At 51.7% G+C, this 25,196-nt stretch overlaps 1 protein-coding gene across 3 annotated transcripts; it reads right to left on the bottom strand.

The window, feature by feature from the left end:
- Window positions 1–1,775: 1,775 nt before the first annotated feature.
- Window positions 1,776–21,412, bottom strand: PITX2 (paired like homeodomain 2). Of its 3 annotated transcripts, XM_036343112.1 has the most exons (5): window positions 20,989–21,412; window positions 17,139–17,194; window positions 16,607–16,744; window positions 5,494–5,699; window positions 1,776–3,068 (listed from the first exon to the last, which is right to left on the bottom strand). In XM_036343112.1, the coding sequence occupies exons 2-5, from the start codon at window positions 17,182–17,184 to the stop codon at window positions 2,505–2,507; spliced, it is 954 nt and encodes a 317-aa protein (XP_036199005.1). In that variant the 5' UTR covers window positions 17,185–17,194; window positions 20,989–21,412; the 3' UTR covers window positions 1,776–2,504. The 3 variants fall into 3 exon arrangements, with proteins under 3 accessions (XP_036199005.1, XP_036199014.1, XP_036198996.1); XM_036343121.1 differs by lacking the exon at window positions 16,607–16,744 and having other exon boundaries at window positions 20,989–21,410; XM_036343103.1 differs by lacking the exons at window positions 16,607–16,744; window positions 17,139–17,194; window positions 20,989–21,412 and adding an exon at window positions 6,556–7,360.
- Window positions 21,413–25,196: the final 3,784 nt, after the last annotated feature.

Genomic DNA, 25,196 nt, shown 5'->3' with positions numbered 1-25,196 from the left:
GGGCGAGTCTCCGCCCCCAGCCCGCACCCCTCCAGCCGGGCTAGTGACAACTCTCCCCAGACCTCGACTTCCATTTGTTGTTGTTGTTGTTGTTTGTTTGTTTCCCGCAGATGGATGGATTCCCTCGAAATAAAGTTCTACTTCGGCAAGCAAACTAGGCCGAGACCCACCTCCTGGGCGTGCTCAGCGCTCCCGAGTCACTCGAGCACCAGCAGGAGACGCCAATCCGTCCAGCGGGTCTCGTTAGCGCCTCCAGCCCCCGACCCCCAATCGCCGCCCCTCCCCCGCCGCCCCTCCCCCACACCAGGCCGAGCCCCGGCGGCCCGAACCGGGGCCCCCGCCGCTCCAGAAGCCAAAGTCCGCCGGGGGGGACCGCTTTCCTCTCCAGTGCTCGCCAGTGCACAACAAGGACAGAGGTGGCCCTCGTTCAAAGGGCTTTTATCTGCCCCCCACCACCGCGTGATCCCTCCACAGGTCGCAGGCAGAGCTTAGAAGGGAAGGAAAGTTAATGTGCATTGAGCACTGATCTTACATCGGGGACATTACCTGCGATCTCTTGAAATGGCAGCAGCAGTTCCTCGCAGAACAAAGACTCAGTGTCTGCGCTTCAAAAGCTTGTAGGTAAAGCTTCAGATAAAAGAACCCTAAGCGCAAAAAACACAGGTTTTTCTCTGCTCCTCAAAACTGGCGGCTTCTTCTCGCTCCCGGTTCCCCTGATGGTGTCTGTCCTCGCCCACTTGGGGGTTTGGGGCGGCTCAGACCACAGTGGTAGTTGCTACTATTTGCTACTAAATCAAATTCCACATTTAAAAAAAAATAAAAAGAAAAAGAAGAAGAAAAAAAGCTGAAAACCACCGACAAAGGAAGAGGGGGTGTTTCAAGTTCTTTCACTTACTCACACAGACCCTCATTCCCCCTTCAGAAGTCAGAGGATGGGAGGGAGGGCAAGGGCTGTAATTCATCTTGATTTGAATCATTGTCCTGCAGTTTGCAAACTATAATCCTGTATAATTTCAGGAACAAGCAGGTTTAGAATTAATGGGTCAATATTATTTAAAACAAAACACGGGGAGCATGACCTTTGTCTCAACTACATATTGCTCGACAAGACTCAGGAAACTGCACTCTAACCTCTCAGCCCCTGGGCTCTTTGAGAAACGAAGGGGCTGTAGTTATTAGAACCTGTCTTTGTTTCTTTCAATGTCTCTAAAGGATTTGGAAATAGTAATGCAATATAACATGAAGAATCTCTCTACTTAAGCCTGAAAGATAAACGTGGAGGCCTAAATATTTTGAACTGGAGGTGTTTCCTTATAACTTATAGACATATTCCTCCTGAGAGGAATGTATATAAACTGTACAGGTATACGTACACATGTACTTCTCCAGAACAGTTCCCTGGAGGCACCGGTTCCCCACCCCTCTCCCCCAGGAGTCAAGGAGAAATTCCAAGCTGGTGTACTTTCTACATTTCTTTCTCCGCTCTCTCTTAGATTATTATTTTTTTTTTCTAGCAATAATGGAATCCTCGGGGTTTAAGCCAAATACGAATCTGGGAGACAGGATCAGACTTTGCAGATCTTTTTTTTTCCTTTCTTTTCTGGGAGTGCTTTTTTGTTGTTGTTTCTGATGGATGATTATAATTTATTTCTACCAGATTTAAATAAGTACTCCCGCCTTGTGTCTTTGACTACACAGGCAGAGGGAACTGGTTTAGTAGGTCGTGACTGAGAAACCCTGGCCAGGCGACAGAGCAGGGCAGAAAGAATCCAGACCAATTTGTATGCAGTATATTTTACTCCCATGAAATAAAACACTTTTTTTTTCATATTTGCTGAAAAGTAAAACAATAATATTGTACGAAATGTTATACACAGGGTAGGTTGTACATAGCAGTTTCAGAAACATCATTGCATCCACCAGAGAAACTATTCTAAAACTGATATTCACACATTTTTTAATAATAATAATATGTTAGAAACATACAGTGTGGTATTTAATATATACATTCCTTTGCTCGAAAGCGAAAAATCCTAATCGCTTCTGCAGAACATGCTTTATTTTAAAGCCTAACCTTTAAAAACACTGTTGTGATATTACTAACAACTGCTTTTTATAAAATTAATTTGACATTTCGATATATATACATCCTTTCAGTAATTTTAATGTTAACAATGCTAAACTTAAAAAATAACAAGCTTATAGTAATGTTAAAATGTCCTATCCAGTCAAACATTTGTGTGTGTGTGTGTGTGTGTGTGTGTGTGTGTGTGTCCTTGCAACTTTTGGAAATACTTTTAGTGAAAGATGTCAGGCATCGAGGCAATTCCTTTGAAATCAAGGGAGCTCCCTCTCTTTAATTCAGTGGTTTCCTTTTCTCTGTCTTCTCTTTCTGTCCCTTTCTTTAGTGCCCACGACCTTCTAGCGTCATCCCCAGTCTTTCCAGGGCAGAGCTGCCCCGTCCGTCCGGCACGGTGCTAGGATCCCGGCGCTGTGGGCGCGGCTCACACCGGCCGGTCCACGGCGTACTGGCAAGCGCTCAGGTTGGACGCCGGGTTCTGCACGCTGGCGTAGCCGAAGCTGGAGTGCTGCTTCGCTTTCAGTCTCAGGCTGGCCAGGCTCGAGTTACACGTGTCCCTATAAACGTACGGGGGAGTCGGCGGCGCGTAAGGGCAGGCGGGCGTCGGCACGGCGGAATTCAGCGACGGGCTGCTCAGGTTGTTCAAGTTATTCAGGCTGTTGAGGCTGGAGCCGGGGACGCCGGTCACCGCGGAGGGCACCATGCTGGACGACATGCTCATGGAGGAGATGGAGTTGGGCGGGGAGAACATGCTCTGCGACGACAGGGGGTTGACGTTCATCGAGTTGAAGAAAGGGAAGCTCTTGGTGGACAGGGAGGCCGACGTGAGGCCCTTGGCGGCCCAGTTGTTGTACGAATAGCCCGGGTACATGTCGTCGTAGGGCTGCATGAGCCCGTTAAACTGCGGGCCGAAGCCGTTCTTGCACAGCTCGGCCTGCTGGTTGCGCTCCCGCTTTCTCCATTTGGCCCGGCGATTCTTGAACCAAACCTGGGGGGGGGGGGGGCAGGGAGCAAATAGACGCCACAGATCGGATAAGTCAAACCTGGATCCCGCAGAGCACCAGAGGCCGCCTCTTTTCTGACACACAAACCCTCGTTTTCCCCTCCCCCGCGCGCCCCGCGCCCCCTGGTCCGGAGCCCAGACCGAACGAGGAAGGAAGCCCTGGCGGCTCGGGCCTGCGAGGCAGGACTCTGAGCTTCGCCACAAACCCCAGCCGAATGCTTGGTGGCCTGTGGCAGCTCCTTCTCTAACCCAGGCCCTGCTCAGGATCCAGAAACACTCACTGCGAAAACAAACGCGGGTCAGCAGGCTTCCCCCCGCCCCCCCAATCCTTCCCTGGCCACCTTGCAAACTTGCTTCTATTCCAAAGCCACACACTCCATGAAGAGTACCCGGGACGGAGAGGGCACCAGCCCCGCTCTCCCACACAGCTCCTCCCTGCCCTCCGGGGTCTCCACTGCCGCCTTCCACCCAGGGGAAGCTGCACCTTCCCCTCAGCAATGCCGAGCCGCAACCCCTTCCTCGCCTAGCAAAACCACCAAGTAAAAAGCCAAAGGCCCCTCCCCGACTGCTCAGTAAACTTCCCGAACTCAGCGCGTAAACTCCCTACCCCGGAAAGGGTCGCTCTGCAGCCCCCGCTCGCTCCGCGCTCTCTCTTCCTCCGCCAATCTCAGGCCAGGCCTGCGCCCCCACGCTCCCCCGCTGGGCCCAGTCGGGTCTGGGCTTTGCAGGCGGCCCCGCAGCCCAGCGACCCCCACCCGCGGCCGGTGGCCCCGCCACAACCCCGCTCTCAATCCACATTGGGCCCGCCAGTGGCCCCAGACGGCGGCTTTTGTGTATTGGAGAGAGGCCTGGTCGGAGATTTCGGAGTTGACACCAGTGATGTTTCACATTACACGTCTCAGCCGGGCCCAGACGACTAATCCGCTTTTTCCCCCCTTTCCCCCTTTCCTTCTTGATTTCCTTTGTATCCCCCTTCCTCTTCTGCACCCGACTGCTATAAAAAGCACGCCTCACTCCCACTTGGCTGGACCAGCCTTGGGCTTGGACAGAGGGAGCCCGAGGGAGCGAGAGCCCAGCGCGCCGGCCGCAGGGCACTTGGGAGGGACGGCAGAGAAGCCAGAGGACGGGGGAGGGCTTTTCTGAAGGATTCCGCAGTATCCACAGATTGGGCTTTTATTTTAACTACTTGCCATTTCTACCCTACGCCGTCTAAACTTTGCCCAGGCAAGAAGAGTACGTGAGAGGCCCGTTCCCCTGCTGCTCAGGAGAGCTAATGAAAGACTGACCTTTCGCAAAACCAGGCAGGCCTGCCGAGCGCTAGCTCCAGGCAGTTAAACTAAAACCATTTCCAACTTCATTCCGGCTCTTCTACCGCCAGCCTCGCCTCATGTCTTACACAGTGCCACCCAGACAGTATCTTCTTCCTTCCCTCTGCTCTGGGAGTGCACGTTGGCCTTAAATCTTTTCATCGTTACTGTCACATGCTTTCTTCTTTCTGCTTTCTCTGTTCTAGCTGGGGGCTCTGCTTTTCTATCCAGGGCATTTTTTTTTTTTTTTTTTTTTTTTTTTTTTTTTTTTTACAGTAAAGCCTCTGGATCCTTTGTGTATTTTCTGTTTCCAGAATCCTAACAATTTTGGAGTTTTGCACCGACGAGCATAAACCAGGATGCTGCTACTGGGTAACTGATTTAAAGTTCATTTTTTTTTTTTGCCAATCCATAAAGCACAGCTTTGCTACAAAGGTAAGCCCTTTCTTTGATAAAACTATTATAACTGGGAGGAAGGGTGCAACAATCTCTTGAGAAAAGATAAATAAACCAAACTGAAAAGTCTTTTTCTTTTTCTTTCTAAGAGGACTAGCAGGATAGTAGCTTGTGTATTAAAATGGCTTCCGGAGATCACAAAACCAGGGAGTAGGGTGTGAGAGAGACCTGAATGGCCAAAAAAACCCCGCAGAGACCTTGCATGGAGGACGAGAAGAGTAGAGAAAGGGCTGGGCCAGGCCCGGCGCGAAAGTTTCCCTTGCGTGTTTCTGGCCGGTTTTCCTTGTTAAAGGCGCACAGGTTGGAGCCTGTTTTCAGCTCCTGGCCTGGGAGGGATTTTATTAGCGCTCGCCTGGCGACTGCAAGCCAGGAACACAATACCCTGTGCGAGGGAATGAATGCCATGCGGCCCAGTTTGGGAGGGCGCCGGGTGCCATTCCGGGCCCCAACGGGGACCGCGGCAGTCTCGGATGGGGGAGCTGTAACCTCGCGACTGGGCCAGCCGAGCGACCTTTTGCTTTCGCAAAGGCACCCCACGCGCAGCCTCCGGGGCGGCGCCGCCTTCCGCACTCCCTCCCGGTCTACACGGCCTGCACCTCCATCGCGCTCTCCCGCCCAGCCCTCTCGGGCTCCGCGCCGGCTCCTACCCGGACTCGAGCTTCCGTAAGGTTGGTCCACACGGCGATTTCCTCGCGCGTGGACATGTCCGGGTAGCGGTTTCTCTGGAAAGTGGCCTCCAGTTCCTGCAGCTGCTGGCTGGTGAAGTGAGTCCGCTGCCGCCGCTGCCGCTTCTTCTTGGACGGGTCTTCGGCGCCCACGTCCTCATTCTTCCCCTGCTGGCTCTTGTCTTTCTCTGAAAACGAAACACACAAAGGTTCCCATCAGCATGCCCACCTGCAACCCGAGAACTCCCGCTGCAGCGGGAGGCACTGGCCGGGAAGCGCTGGGGGGCCAGCGGGGAGGAGTGTGTGATCAAGCGCTCGCGTGGCGCAGAGCACTGCGTCTGGGGGGTGCAGACGCGAGGGTGGGTGTGCGCGCCCCATCTCCTCCCCTCCCCCCCTCCCCGGCGGCGCCGTACGTTTTATTTACATGTTTATCTGCCTGCGACCGCGACACATTCCTTTTTATTGCCTGTACTTTCGAGCACATGTATACGCCTCTGCGCAGACACACCAAATCTCTCGGGAGACGCACCCGCGCGCGCTGCACAGACACCCCGGCTTTCGAAGCGGTTTCGGGAGGCTAGAGAAGTGGACTTTGGGATTCGGTCTGGCACTCACGTTTAAAAAAAAAAAAAAAAAAAAAAAAAAGACCTCTTCTTCTGAGACATAGTTTCAGAGATACTTTGCTAACAAGTGGAGCTTCTTGGTAACTGAAAGCCGAGAGGAGAACAAGGCCCGGGGCGTAGATGAGGAGCGGCCTCCGAACCCCCTCGGATGTAGATGCTGGGATTTTGGTGACCCAAGAAACAGAAGGGAGGCCAGGGTAGGAAGAGGGAGGGCGGGCGGCAAAAAGACCCGCGCCGTTCGCGCCACCGCAGCCCGGCGGTGGAGGTAGAGCGAAAGCCATGGGAGGTTCTGCAGGCAGCAAGCTGAACGACCACTCCCCCCACCTTTCCCCCTGCAGGGGCCGACCTCCCCGGCGGCCAGAGGGGTCGAGCGACGCGGGGCGGCCGGGCGGGGGTACCGCGGGGCCGCGCGGCTCCTTACCTGCGGCCTCGGGGCTGGAGGTGTCAGAGATGGTGTGCACCTCCAATCTGTGCTTGGCAGAGTCCAGGGCGCGGGTCTGGCCGGGAGCTAGGACCGAAGCCATAGCCTGTGGCTGGGGATGGTGACAGGCGGAGGACGCGGAGGCAGCCAACCGCTTGGTCCCTGCTGCTCGGTGCTCCAAGTGCAGCGGGCCTTTCATGCAGTTCATGGACGGAGCAGCGCGCCGCCCTGCCAGTCCCGGGCCGCGCTGCGCCCTGGGCGCGGAGCTTCCCCGCGGTGCCTGCCGCGGGCAGAGCCGGCGAACACAACCCCCGCGGAGCGCTCCAGCCTCGCCGCCCCGTCTCCTTCGGCAGGCTTAAGCGGAAGGTTCCGGCGGCCGAATGTCAGCGGGCCAACGGAGCCATGCGAACGAGGTCGGGAGGGTACAGCTCCGAGCGTCTTTGGGGAGCCGGCTTGCAAGTTCCAAAGCGAAACGAGAGTGGGCAAAGACCCCTTTCTTCACCTCCTCCCTCTCCCGAGGACCCCTCCAATAAGGAAAGCTAACGCGGAGCGCGCTCTGCCCGCCCCCCGCGCGCAGCCCTGACAGCGAAGTGTCAAGAGTGACAGGGACAGGTAGCTGATATTGGATCCCGGCGGCGGCGGCGCGAGCCTCCGGTCGCACCCTCCGCGTCGGGCACACGCACGGCCCCACGGATCGTCGAGCTGGAGCCCGGCCTCGCCGCAGCTCAGCTCCCGGCACCTGGGCCAGCGAAGGACCAGCACTGCGGCTCCTCGCTTCCCTGTTGGCCTAACATCTTAAAACCAGAGGCGGGCTTCCTGGTGCCGAGACGTCATTTGGCCACGGCCCTCCCCAACCCTCCCGCCTCCGCCTCCTCCCAGACCCTTCTTGCGGCCGGAGTGACGTGGCTCTGACCCAATCAGAAGGCCGCGAGCTGCGGCGGAGGGACAGTGCTGCTTGCACCTATCAGCTCAGTGGGCTGGGCCAATACCTCACTGCGCCCGCAGAGTCTACACCCGCTGGCTCCAACCCGACTAAACACGATCGGCTTTTTGTTCGGGCGGAGAGGTGGAAGGATGAGGAGGGAGTAAAAAGCTCGGGGAGAAAGGAGCTGGAAGGTACACGGATCAACAAGGCACCCCCCCCCCCCCCTTCTTTTTGTGTCTCACTACATCTATTTTCACTCCCGAGGTGTTTTTCTCCGGTATGGAAAGGAGACATGCTACTTAAAACCAGAAATATTTAAAAAACACCAACAGATCACCTCTCCGATAGATTTCCCAAACAGCCTGTCAGGTGAATGCTGCGCTAATCTGAAGAAGCTTTATTTTAATTGCAAAAAAAAAAAAAAAAAAAAGAAGAAGGCAGGTTAATAAATTAGAAATCGAGAAGCAAATGGACCCGTCAAAAGAAAATTACCTTGACTTTCAACGAACAACTGTTTGGTGGTTCACTCTGGATTTATACAAGAATAAAAAGTCGCCTCAGATCACGTTCTCTGTAATGCTTATTAGTCCCCAGACAGAAAACACACAATAGAATAGAAACCCTAACCCAGCATTTTCAAAATGCTGAAAGCTTATCCATTCTACTTAACGTTGATTAAGACACATATCCTAGATCTTTCAAATTCCTCGTACACTGTATTAAGCTCGTCCTAACCAGAGAGAGAGCCGAGCTTTAAATTCGACTCTCGTGTTTACTTTATTATCAATCAGATTGAAATCCATAAAGCTTGTAGAATCAACAGCCTTGAGCTAATTATATATAAACTATGCTTTAATGAGTTTCCATAGAATTAAGAATGTTGCCAAATAACCAATTTCAAGGATAATTTTTGTCCCCCCCTAGGAAGCTCTAGGCTGTCTTGAATTGTTAAAGTCCAAGCAGGCAGAAGCAGTAGGGTGTGAGCGAAGGGCACAAGCTTGGGAGAACACTGGGCCAGGAAAGGCAAAACCACCCGTATTCATTTATATAAACAAAGGAAATAGAACACCTTTGGGGACATCCAACTCTTTGTAGCACTATTTCCACATAAATTTAATTTCCACAGAGGTTAAAGAAAGGAATCCAGACATATTATTTAAAATAATTTTTGAAAGTCCCTTTGTCCTCTGGCTTGGGTCAGCTGGGGAGCACAAACTAATCTCCCCTGGGCTCTGCATTGGCCGATTGCTTTATTGTGGAGTTAGTGTTATCATCCCTGACTGTGTATTTGTTTGACGTTACAGTCAATGATTTGCAACACCAGTATGGGGTATCTTCAGAGAATTCCCTCCTTGCCCTTGTTCACAAGATTGGGAAACTTACTCAGTCTGCGGCAGAGTAGATGAAACGGACTACAAACATGTTTGTAACCTATGTGTCTCTCCTTTGCCCCGCTCCCACCCCAAATCCTCTCTGCAGCTCCTCCCCCATTTTAAACATGCTTGAGAGCAGTCAGAGGAACCAAATGAGAATTGTTCTTCAGTCTCTCCACACAAGTATCATCCTACTTTAAGAAGAATTCAGCTCCAAGGGGGAACTGTCTTCACAGTCAGCTTTAAATCAGCATTTCTGATTTTAACCTTTTGTTCCAGTTCACCCCCATTCCAAGCGTACACACACCTACTCAGCAGAATACACCCCCCTCTGACATGTCTGCTTGGGCTGAGACTCATGCTTCCAGCTACATTAGGTCCTGCCATCTTATCACTAAATTATACATATTACACCAGCAGCCTGTTGGTAAAGAAGGTTAAATTAATTTACATTCTGTTCATTATCTGGTGCTTAAATGACGCATTTTATCCCTGAGATTTGGAGGAGAATCTCCTCAGACCCCACAGCGTTTCACTGAAGACAATGCTCTTACATTTGTAGTGGGTTTTAATCTGATAAGACTTTAATTTGCTTAAGTCTTTTAAATAAGGGTTTTAGATGTTTCTAGCCATTTTCTTATTGAATTTCCTCTAATTCCCCCAAGATCATAAAGTATATGTGTAAAGTAAATATTTCCTCCCATTGCACTGCCAGCCGATGACCTGTAACTAAGTCAACATGAATGCAGCTCTTTTCTGCCCAATGTGTTTACTAATCATATTCCAGTTTCTTCTCTGAAACCTTAGCAGAGCTGTGATCCCCACACTGCCGTGCCCCCACAGCCTCATTTCATGAAGAAACTCCATTACATCAAAGAATGAAAGATTCTCCATCACAGCGAGCATTCAAATTTTGGTGCGAGCTCAGGGTGTTTTTCAAAACTCCTTGCTTGGGAGAGCCGAGAAGCTCCCCAGAGCCATACAGATTTCTAAACACATCTCTCATTAAACCCGCAGAATTCTCATGTAAGCTCAGGTGGCTCTGCTTGACTAATAGAACTTTCATCCGGACAAATACACACCATGAAGGCCCTCAACCAGCCTCCAAGGGGTGAAAAGCCCAAGGGCAGGGGATGGCATCTTACAGTGCCAAAGGGCGGGAGATGGTGGAAGTGCTGGTGACCTTCAGGCAGCCTAAAAGCCTAAAGAGACAAGGAGTCTTAAATTGTGTCAATCCATTGCAAAGCCAAGTAGGACATAAAGACAGTTATCTGGAGCACTCTGGTTAGAGAAAAAACACAGCCGTACACACATATACCTACAAATCTATAGAATATATATATATGTGTGTGTGTGTGTATATTCATATATAATATATATATATCACACAACCTCTCAACCCCAGCTTTCGAAACAACTGAGCCAGTGAGGTGTTTCTTCACATTTTTTTTTTCAGCCAGAGTTTCAACTCCCTCCTAATCAATTAATCACTTCACAAACTCTTGAGTCTGAGTGACACACTTCCCAAGCCCAAGATTTCACTCCATGGGTGGTAGGAGTATAACAACATGGAAAGCCTAGATGGGGAAAAACAAGTGTGTAGTGGGGAATCTGGGAATACTTTTCAGTAAAAATTGTGGTGGTTGTGGGTAATTTTGGAGATTTAATTTACCAAAACTGTGTGGGTGGTTACACAGGTACGGGCAATACTGATAAGGAAGAAGTTGAAAGCAAAGAAATCAAATGTATTTTGGTTCAGCACTACGCCCCCAAAACCCCTTCTTTGACTGGTTCTAGAAATTAACATTTCAGCTTTCCTCACAGAAGTTAGAAAAACTCAGCGTGGTCTGGTTCAGGGAAGCCCAAGGTGCAAGCTTCCCAGGATCAGGACAGGAAGCTCCGTACGCGTTTAAGTTTTTGTGTCCAAAGACATCAGGTATCATCTCAATAGGCGTTTTCTTGCTTATTTTTTCAAATAATGACCCTTGAGGAGGGAAATGTGTGACACCTGGTCAGGAGAGTTTTGAGCTGGTATTTGCCACTGATTACCAGTCTTAACGTCTTATTTAATTTCACACTCTTTAGTGTTAGTTGCACAAAACCCCTCTGGCCACCACGGTGAGATTGGCTGGGTTGTGCCATCAATTTCTTAGTTGCAATGGTCCGGGTATGGATTGGGACACAAACAAGGGGCCAACAACGTTTGGAAAAAATGTGTCCTGAGAACTCACCTGGAAAATGACTCAATTACATGTCCCCCTGCGCTGGCAGGCCTTAGAGAGGTGGGAGTCTTGCTCGGTCAAGGCCAGCTCAAGGACGAGGCCCGCCCCGGGATTCTGCTCATAGACACGTGAGGGGCGTGGGTGCGCCAGCAGTGGTGTAAGGCGCAGAGGTCAGAAGGAGACCTTGCACCCTGCTCAAGAAGAGGCCCTTCCTCCCATCCTTCCTCTGCCTGGCTTTCCTCCACACAAAAAATCAAGCTGGAAAGTGCTCCCTTTCTCCCTGCGTCTCCTCAGCCATAACCCAGAAATTAAAGGCTTTACTGTAGCTAATTCCACCCGCCCCCATTGCCTAAATGGAATAAAAAACCCCTGTTAATTTTGTAAAAAAAAGGGGGTGCATTTTTTGAATCAGAAGTCTGTAGATGTGCTAAACACCACCCACCCTCTCAAGGTCTGTGCAATGGGTCCCCCTATCTCTGTCCTCACACAATCTACCACTGGAGGTCTGGCACGACTGGATGAGAAAGCTCAGGTGTCAGGTGTAGGGGCCCCTACACTGGCCAGTGAAGAGAAGATCGAGGGATTAGAGGAGGCATTGGAGCGGGGGGCTAAAGAAATCACTAAGCCTGTGTGCTGTGATGCCTTTTCACGTCAGCGTGCTAGCCTTACAGGTTTATTAGGCCCTCATTTAATCTCGCAATGCAATGAGTCACGGAAGAGAATGTATACGTGTTAGGGGAGGGGAGGGAGAGAAGCGGGAATAAGATAAACATCAATATTCAGGTCCAGAGAGAGAAGTGACAAGGGACTAACTAAAGTCACTTAAAAAACACAACAAAAATTGGATTACAATGCTCCTTTCTCTTTCTATTTTCTCCCTCTCCAGCTCATGTTCGTCTCTTTTCTGTTTCTCTTGCTCTCCCTTCTTCCTGTCTTCCCTCTCCCAGACATGCTAGTAGCTAACATTCAGCATTAGTTGTCATGGTGACCATAAATCACATAAATCCAAAAATACCCACCTATAATCTGAGATGAAGCTTTTATTTCCCTAGCGAAATAATATTTTAAAAGCTGTCAGCTGACAAAAAAGGAACCTAGCTCATTGTAGTAACCCAAGTAATATATTACTTCTAAAGATTTAAATTAAAATGTCAGCCTATTAAAAACACGCCGGGAGAATCTTGGGCACTCCTCAGGTCAGATCCTCACAATGAAGTTGACTCCATCACGCCTGATCACTCTTTAACACAGAGACACCATTCTGCGTGCTCTCTCTCCTGTTAATTTATTCCCTTCTGTCCCAACTACCGCAGTCCTCACCAACTCTGGGCCTTCGGTTGTAAAAGAAAGGAGACTCCACCTGGATCAGAAGGGAGCCGGCTCCTTGGCCTGAACCTTCTGAGGGCCTTGTGTGTTGGTCCTCTGATATCAATCATTTCCCCAAATGGAAGATAAGGGCTTTGGGGGGGGGGGGGGAGTGTGGTTGAGTGCCATAATGAGGGCGACTTCTTAGAAAAGCTGAGAAGAAAGAAACGGAGAGAGAAGGGCGGGTGAGGGAAAGACCAAGTAGTGGAGGACGGGGCTGGGAGGCCAGGTTCTGTGGGGAAGTCTAACCCAGGAAAGGTAGGTAAATTCTACCATCCAGGAGGAAACGCGCCCATTGGAAGCCCCGGGGTAGCGGTGTGTGTGTGTGGGGGGGGCAGTGGCGGGGGAGGGGGGCAGCCGCTGTTGGGCCTTTTGTCTTCTACGTTGGGCTTGTTGTCTTTTGCCTATCTTTGGATTACAGGGTATTCGCCTAGATGAAGAGCCATTAATTACCCATTCAGTCAATATTAGGAAGACCACAAAGCTTTTTACATAGGATTAAGAAGACATCAGATTGCTCCTTTAGTATATTCCTGCTCACGAATAAGCTTTCGTTATACATTTCCTTTTCCCCGGAGTCTCGCTAACCGCTGCATATATTAGCGGCGGGCGGTGCGGAGAAACAGCCGCGCCAGCCCGGCCAAACTTAGAGCGCACACCCCGCCAGCGAGGAACGCAACCTGGTCCACCTCTGCGTGCGGGCGGGGTCCGCAGGGCCTGGCCACCTTGGGACAACTGTTCAAATCCCCCCCACCACCCCGTGGGCGTGGGGAAGCGCGCGCGCACACACACACACGCACATACACACACATATACACACACGCTGATTTGGGGGGCGGGGGGAGTCCAAAAGAAAATGGACATCTCTCCTGCCCAGCTCCCCCCTCTCTTTGCTTCTTGCTTAGAAGTTAACACCCCTTGGCAGGCCCCTGTTCTCATCCCTGCGCCGCACTGGGGAGCCCTCTACCTTTCTAAACTCCCCTCCCTTTTCTGTCAACGCGGAGGCCCCAGGCGGAGCAGCACCCCGCGCCCCATTCTGGGTGTCGCGGCGGAGAGCCTGGGCGCTGTCGATGGGGTCCCTGTTAGCATTACAGTCGCTTCCCAACGGGAAGCACGATGGTTTGCTTTCAGGGGGTACCCCGGAACCCACGTTAGTATGTGCTCGGCAAACATTTGCTGATCCACTGATTGGGGAGGGGGGGGCGGTCTGTGGCCCCGAAGGCGGTTGTCCCGGGTCTTCCTAAGAAGTCGGGGTCTGTACGGAGCTGAGGCCCGTGAGAGGGTGTGTGTTGTTGGGCTGGGACCCCTCCAGGGGGAGGAATTTTCCCACACTAGAGACCGAGGCCAAGCACCTTCACACCAGCCACTGTGGCCAAGCTGTTTCACAATCCACGGCGCCGCTGGGGAGGGGGGCGGGGGCTGGACAAAGGTCCCCCACCCCAGGTCGGGTCGCTAAGCCAGGTGCCCGGGCCGCCGGGAGGCAGCTTGGACTGATTCAGCTGGGAATCCAGGGCCACCGCCCCGAAACTTCAGGGTTACTGACAGGGGAAGGCACTCGGCCCAGGCCCTTCCTGAAGGTCACGACCACTTTTTGAATTCCGTAAGGGGGTTCCTCTCAGGACACCCAAACCAGGAAAAACGAAGGACCTCGGTTCTAGGGGTGCGTTCTCTGGGGCCTCTACCTCTTACTTCTGGGGGTGGGGTTGGGGTGGGGGGTATTGCTTAACTGGCCACCTCTTCCTGGCTCCACTTTCCGTGCCCAAGCCATTCCTCTCTCCCCCTCTCTCAAAGCCCTGGCCTGAGAGGCCTGGCTGACCTCAGCTCCATCCCTTTTGGGGGTTGAGCCAGGCTGTGGGTCAGCTTGTTAGATGCCAAGCGGACTGGGCCTTGACGAAGCCCTCCCTGCCTCCTCAGAGAGTGTTTTCAGTCGTCAATGAGGACATGGTGGGTGAGGAGAGGGAATGCCAGTAATAGAATATACTGGCTCTTCTTGAAAATTGCATGTCACTGTAAACATGTTTCCTTTTTAAAAGCAAATAAAAACTATTAAAAAACAAACAAAGGAGAGAAATCTCTTTCTTTCAAAAGCAGGCTCTGGCCAGGAGTTTGCTTATTATGTGAGTTAAATTTGCTTATATTCAGTAAAGGGGACGCTGGCAACCTTCCTTTAAGGTTACTACAGTTTTTGGTTTACCAGATTCCTAAAAGCCAATAGGGCTCAGATGTTCAGCATTTCTTACTATCACATGCCTCTTCTTCATTTACATGTGAGGGTAGCAATTTTCTTTTTTGGTCTAAAAAGTAGAAAAGAGACTATTGGCATTGTAGGGAAAGAGCCCTTCACCTGCATTAAAATAATCTGGGCTTGAAAGTAGTCATGGTTATTTCTAGTTCTTTGTTTATTTGCTAATTAGCAAAAGCGAACCGCCAGGGTTGTCTGCCAGGCCTGTGACGGGACTCCCCAGCTAACCCGCTTCGTTCCCACCCACGAAACCCCCATCCCATCCCATCCCATCCCAGGTTCCTCCCTCCCTTCCTAGCTCACTCGGAGGCCACCTGTACTCAGAAACCATTCCTGGGGTCCAAGAGCCTGGTGTGGGGGCGGGGGTAGGAGGAGACATTTTGCGTCTCTGCAGCTCCCAGCGAAGCGAGAAGTGTCGGCCTCGGCGGGGCCGCAGTCCGCCCCGTGCGAAGTCAGAGTGGGGAGCTCCTCTAGTCCGGCCGGAGCCAGGGCTGAACCCGCACAAAGTGTTTTCCCCAGGAGTCAGACCTGCTCTTGATTTTTAACCATATCCCAAACATACTTCGGTCTAATAATTTATTTTTACGACCAATTATCAAACAGAAGAAGAATTTAACACAATCTTAATGACAGAAATCACCGGCCGTTATCTCTGCATGGCCCCATTTAACCCCATGGGGTTAATCCCGGACAAGTGAGCATTTAACTGGCCCAGCGGGAGGACTCGCGATATTGTGCGGGCGTCCAGGCCGGTCTGCTCCGGACCACTTTAGACGTTTAATTTCAAACAAATGATGTTTTTCTCTCAGATTCACTGGGAAGCCCGAAAGCAGGGCCTTTGTTTTCTTCTTAGGAGTATGGTTTGTTTACTTGGCCAGGGTCCCAATTCGCCCCCCTTGGGCACCCATTACATTTGTATCCTTACTCTTTAATCCGGAAAGAGGGGGTTAGAGGCTGAGGGCTGGGGGTGGGGGGAGTCGCTCTATCTGCTCACACTATCAAAGGTCAACAACCTCCTAAGGCTAGGCACTTATTTATTAAGGAGCCTGGAAAACTCAGAGAATAGAGGAACAGTCGGTTTGAGTTTTTCCTGTATTCCAAGGAAAGCTTGTCCTAACACACACACACACACACACACACACACACACACACACACACACACATACACACACACACACGACCAAAGGACACATTTCAATGTATCAGAGGCCTGCGCAATGGGTTGGAGACATTTTCAGTTTTGCATAAGCCTGCAGGCTTTGAGCAGCAATATCCCTTGACTCGTGCAGAGTGAAACTAGCCAATCGAGCAACGACACCACCAAAACTCGAGGCCCTGCAACCGGCACAACACGCAGGTTCGCGTCGACAGGGGCACACACTCCACTCCACCCTGGGCTGGTGCGCATACCCGCTGCCCTCTGGCTAAGCGGGCTGTTGTCAGCTCCTCCACCTCCGCGGCCGGGCACGTCTCGGCCAACGCCGGCCTCCCGCGCTCGCCTGCAGCGGCAAACTCCGCACCCACAAGCCTGGGCGGGGCGCGGCGGAGAGCCGCCAGGGCTGGGTGGGCCCCTAGCGGCGCTGCCCGCAGTGGGGCGCGGCGAGCGACAGAGGTCGCTGTTGGACCACTTTTCCACTCCCCTTGGAGGCACCGAGGTAGGTTGGGGTGTGCGTCGATCAGGCCACAGGGAAACAGAGAGAAAGCGAGAGGGAGAGTTGTTGGGTCTCAGGAGTGCAGTAAGATTTGGAGAAAGGCAAGAAGGTCCCTGGGACGGCTGCTTCCCGTCCCGCCCAGAGGCCAAGCGTCTAAGTGCAAGGAGCAGGAGCGCTGGTCTGGAGGGCTCGCCTGCCTACGCCTCACCCGAGGCCCCGGGGCCCGGAGGCGGGTGCCCAGCTCGAAGCCTGCGCTTCGCTCCCGGCCTTACCATTGGCGCCAGGATGCTGCCGCGGGAAGAGCTTGCTGTTGGCCACCTCTTTCCGATTCTCGGGAGAGTCCGTGAACTCGACCTTTTTGATCTCGGAGTCTTTGGAGAAGAGGCATTCAACGGCCGCCGGCTGCACGCCTGGGCCATGCGCGCCCGCCCCACGTGCGCGGAAAGAGACGCCCGGGGCCGCCGCGGGAAAAGGAGCGGGGTTAGGGGCGTGGGGAAAGCGGGACCGAGGAGAGAGAGGGGACAAAGAGCAAAGACCCAGTTAGAAAGAAGAGCGGAGGGCACTCCGGTCTCGGGGACCCTCTGGGCCACTCGGCGCAGGGGGCGTCTCTCTCTCTGCGCCTCCCAGGTTGCCAGCAGCTCCCGTTCGGGGTTGGGGAATGGGGTTGGGACTTAGGAACGCAGCAAGCGGCTCCCCCTGTTTCGTGTTCTGATTTCCTTCCTTCCTTCCCTGGCCGGCCCCTCTGCGAAGTGCCCCACGCCGCGGCCTCACCGTCGGGGACAGGACAGGAGAAGCGAGTCTTACCTAACTGCACACACGCCGACACTAGTTTGCGGCAGTTGGTCTCCATTCCCCGTTATCTGCAAAACAGAAGAAGGCGGGCTGTGTGGAGCGGCGGTCCACGCGAGCGAAGGGCTCTAAGGAGGCTCCTGGGGGGCGGGCGACCTCCACGCCCACAAGTAGGCGCCTACTCTGTGCCAGGTTCTCAGACCTCCCAGCCGCTGTCTCCCAGATCCAGCCCAGCCCAGCCCGGCCCGGGAAATGAGGGGGAGATTTCCCTCCACAGCCCCAGCGAATGGGCCCAAGGGCTCTTGGCCTATAAAGCGACCGTGTTCTGGGGTCCTAGCCTGCGGATCTACTCTCCAGAGCTCTGTCAGGGGTTAAGAGCCCCTCTGAACACCATGGTAACCTTGGCAGATGCAAACTTTGGGGGGCGGGTGGAGAGGCCTTTTATCTTGGGGAGTTGTATGCGAAGGCCACACCATTCAGCACAGCGCTGCTCTATTAGTTGGAACTCAGTAAACATTTGGAGAATGTCAGAGTCCACTCGCTTCTGTCCTAGACAGCAGCGGCCCTCGATTTTCTGCAGCTCTAAAGCGAACAGGACTCTAAGGCTCTCGGCCTAGGGGTCTCCTGGAACAAGCCTTCTTTGAGCCTCTCATCCATCAGGAGCTAGTTTTCCATATTTAGCCACACTTCTCCCTGGAGATACTCACCCGGCCATTTATTTACCCTAAAGTATGATTTAGGATCACAGAGGAGAGAAGCGGTGTGGCCAGGGTGAGACTGAGGAGAGCGGGGCAAAAGTCCCCAGAGGGTTTACTGCCCCCCAAGGATGGAGAAATAGCTCCGAGACCGGCTTCCCCAGTTCTGCCCCTTCTGCTCCGAGGCAAACCAAATCTTTTTTTTTTTTTTTTCAAATCTCCAACCACAACGCAGCGAGCCTCACATTTAGCGCGCTCCCCCTTCTCCGCCACCGGCAAACCGGGAGAAGGGGGTGGTGAGGGGCTCTGTGGGGTTGAGTACAAGAGCTGCGGCTGCTTTTAAAGACAGAAGAAATGAAAGAAGGCCCCGGGACCCGCAGGACCGTGGGATCTCTGCGCCTGCCTCCTTCCGCGCTCGCCAGGGTACGCGGCGGCGGGAGGGCCGGCTGCCCCGGGGTAAGGGCTGAGGGTGGGCCAGGCAGGGCGTTGCCTGTTAGCCGAGGGACAGAGGCGGGCGGGTCGCCGCGGGTCTGCCTCTGGCCTGAGTCGCATTTCTCTGCTCCTTGGCCTCTCCTGGAAGGAGCAGGAGGGGCCCGGGGCCTCTGGCCCAAGTCGCTGCCCAGAGGAGGGGCAGCGGAGTGGGGATCCGAGGGTCGAGACCGCCCAATGGTTTTCCCACCCGCCAGCGAGATCAGGGGCTCCGCGGCTCTTGGCGGGGCCCCGGGTCCCAGAAGTAGCAGTTTGGCGGTTCCAGATTTAGTGATTCTGCAGTAAAATCACAGGATTAGTCCCTGATTGAGATGTCTGTTCGTGAGATATTACAAAATTCATTATCACAGCTTTCTACTAACTCGATATGAAGTAACACAGATGGGATTTTATTAGTCCAGACTTCAAATGTTTACTTATGATAATTTCAGGGGAAATTTGCATGTCATCATCATTTCGATAATCTTTTTTTTTTCTTCTTCCCCCCTTAACGTCTGAACTGGCTGCATTATTAGCCGGTGGCCCTGGCATTGCAGATGGTAACTGCAAATAGTTTTTATTTTCTGAAAGAATGAAATATACAAAAGAAAAAGATCCGGGCCACTCTATATAAAGTCAGTCAATTATCACACGCATTCTCCCCCACTCCCAAGCTTCGGTTCTGTGGACCAAACAAAGTAACACGAAACAAATCTTCAAGAATTCTCCTCTAATGATTGAAAAGAAGGTCAAGTCATGTTCCTTAGCTCACTCCAGTGTCCCTGTGACTTGGGGATTGACTTGGTAGTCAAAATGAGCCCTGAAACCTGCATTTATTTATTTGTATTTTATTTTATTGTTTTGCTTCACAGAATGACCAGGCCTCCTAGATGAATTAAGTCTAAATAAGTAGGGAAGATACTTAAAATTAAAAAAAAGAAATTTTCCAATTCCTGCCTGCCGATCCTTACATGTGCCCCTGTCAAGACAAGTCTTACAAGACAAATTTGGCTGCGGGATTTAAGGTCTAGCTTCCCTGGCTAATTTCACAAATTAAGATGTGCCACTTTTACTGATAGAAAGTTTTTACCCCGAAAGTTCATGTCCTGGTTGGAGAGTATATGCCAGGGGACCCTGCTCTGTCCAACTTGAGTTTTCTATTGTGAGCATGCTAAAAGCACTAAACAGCTAATAAAGCACACTGAATCACAGAGGCCAAGACAGGCAGGCGAGCACTAAGAAATAAAACAATTTGCTTAAAATGAATTTCTAATGATTGCCATAAGAAAAAATTGCTGGAAAAAGATAGTACTCATAATTCTAAATCCTTTCACACTCCCTCCTCTTTCCTTTCATTTGGACACCCTATAATAAAATCTTCAATGGAAAATTTAAAAATAAACAGCACAAGAACATATGTTTTAAATGAACTAAATTGGGGAGATTAGCCAGCAAATTAATTCTCAGTAGGTAATTATTTAAGGACATTAAAATACTGCACAACCTAGTTCTGTAGTTTACCAGTTTAAGCCTTCTTTTAAACCAATTAATATTGATGCTTTAGAAACACTTGAGGAACAATGCACCTGAATGATTTAAGTATGGTTTTGCTGAGATAAAGTAAAAACATTCCATAAATGAAGTAGCTATTTAATTTTTAGGGAAAGTTTGATTATTGAATTATTGCATGATTATTTTATGTTGCATTAACAGAAATCTTCAAGCTATTTTGCTTAATTGCTTTGTTCCCTTGGAATAATTGGTATTAGAGTTTTAGATGAATTTTCTCCAAAATGATATTAAAACTGTCTTTAATTCTTATTAATGGCCTACAAAGAATTCAAGGGCATCTCTCTAAATTAGGTCAATTGTTCATTAAAATGTTTTTCGAATGTATGAATTCCTATTATTTTAATTTATCGTAGCAAAATATTTTTCCATTTAGTTTACTTTAGTAAGACATAATACGTGCACACACAAAAAAAGAGTAAAAATCAGACTACCCTATGATGGGTTGGTTTCTGAATTGCTTAGGAAAAGTAAAGCCATTACATTGGAATAAAAGAGGAACATATTTCTCAGATTTAGAATCACTTTTTTCCCTTACTTGACATTTGGAAGAGCCCTTTTCCGTGCACCCATTTAAAATGTATCTCTTGAAGGGTAAGACTGGAGTTGACGGGAGATCAATTTAAAGGATTTATAAGCCGAAGTAATTGTGTGAGCTTGGCATCCAGTCCTGGCTCCCAGGTAATTCGTTTGGGCCTGAGAGGTCACTCTCTGCCAGTTGAGATGGAACCTTTCTTCCAGTTGGTAACAATGGGAAGGGGGCTGATCTCCCAGGAGCTCAAACTTTGTGCCCAGCCCTGGGTCTCGGGAATGCTAATCCCCAGCCCGAGGATCTGTCCCTGCCGCGCTGGCACCGAGATTTCGGGGAAGAGACCTCGTTTGAAATGCCAGCCCCGATCTCGCTTCCCACTCGACCCCAGCGCGCCCATAGATCGTTCGTGTCTGCGACTGGGGACGCAGGGAACCGGGCTTTGCAAGTTCTGTTTGCCAACAGCGTTACCTCGGGGGTGGGGGGTGGGGGGAAGGCATCCCCAGGAGCTACAAATCACCGACAGCGAAGATTCTCCAAAGTGGAACCAATTCTTAAACTCGCATGATCTCACACCCTCGCGGGGCGGACGGCCTCCACTTACCCGCTACCGGGAGGAAGCTGCCGCCTCCGTGTCCCGCCGCTTCCCGGGGAGATTTCCAGCGAGCCAGGCGCGGGCTGCACCGCCAGCGCCCGCCAGCCGGGCCGAGGGGACGGCGGGGCTCCCGAGGGCGCCAAGGTCCCGGGGCGTCCGCGGGGGCGCGGGGGCCTCCGGAGTCTAGCCGTCTCTGGCCGTTTCTTTCCGCTGCGCTCCCGCTTCCCCGCTCGGTCTCCCACTCTCTCTCTCCTCCCTCGCTCTCATCCCTCTCTGTTCCCTGCGCTCCGACTCCGGGTGGGGGGTGCCGTGACGTCAGCAGAGATTCCACCAAACTCCGCTGCACAGTGGCGCGCGGGCGGCGGCCGAGCCGGGCTGCGCCGGGAGCGGGAGCCAGCTCAGCGCCCGGCCGGCGCGGGGGGAGCGCGCAGGGGCTCCGGGCGGCTCGGCGGGGGAGGGAGGTAGAGGCCTGCGGGCCGAGGAGCCGGGAGCCGTAGAAAGAGCTCGGGAGAGCGGGGGAGGAAGAGGGAGCCGGGCCGGGCGCGTAGACAGCAGCCGATCGCACCCCGCGGTGGAGAGGAGGACGCGCAGGGAGGATGGGGGGGGGGGGGGAGGGAAGAAAGAGAAAAAGGAATCCGCGCCAAACCGGGAGCTCGCAGGAGTCCGAGAGGGAGGGCCAGGGCGTCGGGGAGACAGCAAGGTACCCCTGGGGAGCCCCCCCCGGACGGATGGGGCGGGCCGGGCCAGGAACGTGCCCCCAGGAATGGAACAAAGGACAGTGTGCAAGGGCTTGTTTGGGGCGAGGCCTGTGGGGTGTGAATCTGAGTGTGCGGGTGTGTGACCTTCTCGAAGGTCTGCAGGGCTGAGGGAAGAGGTCACGGAGACTAGGTAGGGGTTGATGAGGTTGGGGGTGGGTGGAGGGGGGGAGTGAGGGAAGGGCAGGAGGCTGGAGTTAAGGTAGGCAGGGTGGGACTGAGAAGATGACCCAGGAGAAATCTGGAGAAGTGGGGTGAGTGGGGGGCAATCAGGAGCGAGCGAGCGAGGCCAGTCAACCCGGGAAGGCCGGGCCGCTCGGCCCCGCTCCCAGGCTCCCAAGGTCAACGCGAGGGGAACAGGTACGGGGCACCCAGTGTCCGCGCACAATTGTCCGCGAAGAGATTGCGCTGGACAAGGCGCAGGCCCTCGTAGAGTCTAGAATTTCCTCTGCTCTACCTACACTCAGCGAGTTCACTCCGGGTCACGGCTATCTCATTTTTTAAAATGACGAGGTTAAGGTTCTTGTTGAGCATGGTATTAAATTGCACGGGATGTTGGTGGGGGTGGGAAGGGAAGCTCCCCTCAAATCCACGTTTTCTCCTCAAAATCGGAGAACAAGTGAAGTTCGAGAGGTCATTTTCACCCGAAAAGTGTGCCCTAGTTCTAAACCCTGATGTTTCGATTTCTTGACTGGAGCAGGGCAGGGAGCAGGATACTTACGCTCAGTCTTGCCCTTGGATGGAAGGGCTATAAATATGATTCGCCTGGAAGCCCAGGTGTGAAGGCTTCTGCCAGGCACATTGGACAAAGTTCTTCCAGTCTCAAGGGCATCCTGCGAATGCATGTTTTTGGAAAGTGTTGGAAAACAGCCATAGCTCTCAGTTGGGTTTTCCCACCAATATTAGTTCCCGCATAGGAGCAAAACGCAGCCAGGTCCGCCATCAAAGAGCCCTTCCCTTTGGCCTCCAATAGAGAATAAAGTTCTCTCTAAAAGTTGCATTGCCCTTCCTACATCAACGTACCAATTCTCGACATGTTAGGACAATAGAATGACTTGTGAAATATGTACATTAAAAAGGCCTGTCATGAAAATAATCCCGGTCACCACATAGGTTTGGGGGCTTTTCCTGCATCTGGGGGCTGTCTGGAACATGTTATGTGTTCTGTTGAATTACTCCGTGTTTTGAATTCATTTGAGTTAGCAGTAAAAACAGGCAAACAAACTTGCTCAATTTGTTTTGAATGCTAAATCCCTTCACTTTGAAATAGCTAACAGTCGACAGATGGACTCATTTTATGGAAAGGGTTAGCTTCTTGAGCCACGAAGAAAACTGAAGAGAGATCTACATTTTAAAGCCATTACTGAACTTCACATAACATCCGTGAAAACTCAAACCTCCTCCCTTTACCAGGTGAAAATTCAAGACAGTTTTACTTAAGGGAAGAGACATGAGGGGGACATACCCACGTGCTGTTTTATTTTATTTTTATTTTCCCCCTGTCCCTGGGTTTCTGGAATCTTGCTGAGGCAAGAAAATAAAATTTAATCAACAAGTCTGACAACTGAAATCTAAAGTTACAACGTACCAGCAGATGTTTTCCAAGAGAGACATTTTCATCTCTGCTTATCAAACATTTCTCCTACCCCCACCCCTGAATACTGGATTAATGTCCCCCTCCCCTCTTTTTCTTTTCATTTTATAGAGATTAAGAGACGCTCAAGCAGAAGGGCCTCGCCTTCGTCTGGTGGCAGGGATGGGAAATCTCAAGGAAAAGTGGTAAAGGAGTGAGAAAATCAGAGACAGGACAATTCAGAGACCCGGAGACCAGGGAGAGAGAATCGAGCTACAGCTGGGGAGCCGCGCAGATCTGCGCGTGCAGCCCCCTCCCCTCTGGATTCGGAGGGTTGCTAACCAGGACTGGGATGAAGGGGCTTGGGGAAGCTGACGACCCCTCGCCCCCTTCTGTCTGGAGTCTCGCCTGCCAGGGGCTGGTGAACCCTAGTCCGGCGGGCGGGCCGTCGCAGACACCGCTCTGAGCTTTTGGGTCCTCGCCTCGCCCAGCGCCAGTGCAGCTGAAGTGAGCAGCTGGTGGGAAATGCAAATGGCTCCTGGAGAAATAGAAGATACAGAATGATTCTCATTCCCCCCTCGAGTGTGTGGAAGGAGCTGGACATACGTTTCACGCTCCTAATCCTTCTTTTACATTTTTAGTCATACTCCTATTAAACAACTAATTAATGCCCAGAACCACGGGGGAATACATTAGGCATGCAGCGGGGAGGCAGGGTGCTGGGGGGCTACAAACCGCCGAGCTGCTGTAAGCTGTGGATTTCAGGTTTCCCCTGTCAGAGCAGAAATGGAATAGTGGGCCCTGGCGACGGGCCGTGGCCATGGGATTTAGATTCCGATTGCTCCAAATTAGGAAGGGGTGGAGGGAGCGTCCCAGCAAAGCGAGCACTCTGCCCTGCAGTTGTAAACAAGGTTGCAGCTTGGAAGGTACCACTGGCTCCTTAAGGGCCAAGTCGCCGGGTGGGGAGGCGCTGACCTCGCGTATCTGTGAATTTCCAGGATGTTACAATGTGACATAAACAACGCGGGTCGGCTCTCCTGGTATTCCTTGAAGAGACTCGGTGCTCTAGAATATCTTTAAATGTTTTTTTCCCTCTGGTGTGTACATCATTTTTACTTTTCCAAAATTTTGAAATAAGTCTGAAGAGGATAACCTTCCACTGGACTATTTCCCCTGGCTCTTCTTTCTGTCTTTTCTACCCTGGGGTTTAATGTGCGGGAGACACCGGGAAATAAACATCCCCTCCCCTCCAACCAGCCCGGGGAGAGCGCTCCTTGACGGAACAGGGTCAGAGAATTTTTAGTGAGATTCTGAATGATATCCCTTCCTTTCATATTTGAAGCAAGTGACAGAACTATTAAGAGCAAGAATCAAATGGTGAGACTCCGGGAGGACATAACATTTTCTGATCAAAGAGGGGCAAGACCAGGGACACATGTGGGGTGACCTCGGCCAGCCCTCGCTCCCCCAAAGAGTGAGGATTTGGGGGAGGTACAGTATTATTTTACAGCCCGCGGGACGGGCTTCGAGCTACCATTGACTTTCTCACTCTGGATTATGATCTCAACCCTGGCAGGCAATTTCCCAGCTCCTTATCTGACAACAAGCGAGTATGTAAATACCGATGGCTAGAGATGTTTAACTGCCTCAAGCATTATTGATTTGTTGGCGGTTCTAAATTTTCTCGCCAGTCTTAGGTCTTGTTTCCGAATGATCTCTTCAGGCGGTTTGATCAGAATGTCCGATGCTACAATACAATAATTGTTTTTTTTTTTTTTTTTAAAAAAGGCATTTAAAATGAACCAGATGATTTGCATATAAATTAAAATTACTCTGCGTTGCCTATTCCGGTGTCGTATAATCATTTTGAAATTAGTACTTAACCACTA

Source organism: Myotis myotis, unplaced genomic scaffold, assembly GCF_014108235.1.
Source record: "Myotis myotis isolate mMyoMyo1 unplaced genomic scaffold, mMyoMyo1.p scaffold_m19_p_1, whole genome shotgun sequence".
Taxonomy (NCBI): Eukaryota; Metazoa; Chordata; class Mammalia; order Chiroptera; family Vespertilionidae; genus Myotis; species Myotis myotis.
The sequence above is the reverse complement of the archived record's forward strand: the minus strand, read 5'-3'. Positions and strand labels throughout refer to the sequence as shown.

Bases quoted from the DNA above. Each gene is read 5' to 3' on its own strand.
- PITX2 (XM_036343103.1), bottom strand. From the start codon at position 6,763: ATGAACTGCATGAAAGGCCCGCTGCACTTGGAGCACCGAGCAGCAGGG. The intron at 5,700-6,555 runs GTAAGGAGCCGC...TTTCGTTTTCAG, and splicing joins CTCCAGCCCCGAGGCCGCAG to AGAAAGACAAGAGCCAGCAG. The intron at 3,069-5,493 runs GTAGGAGCCGGC...CCCCCCCCCCAG, and splicing joins TTACGGAAGCTCGAGTCCGG to GTTTGGTTCAAGAATCGCCG.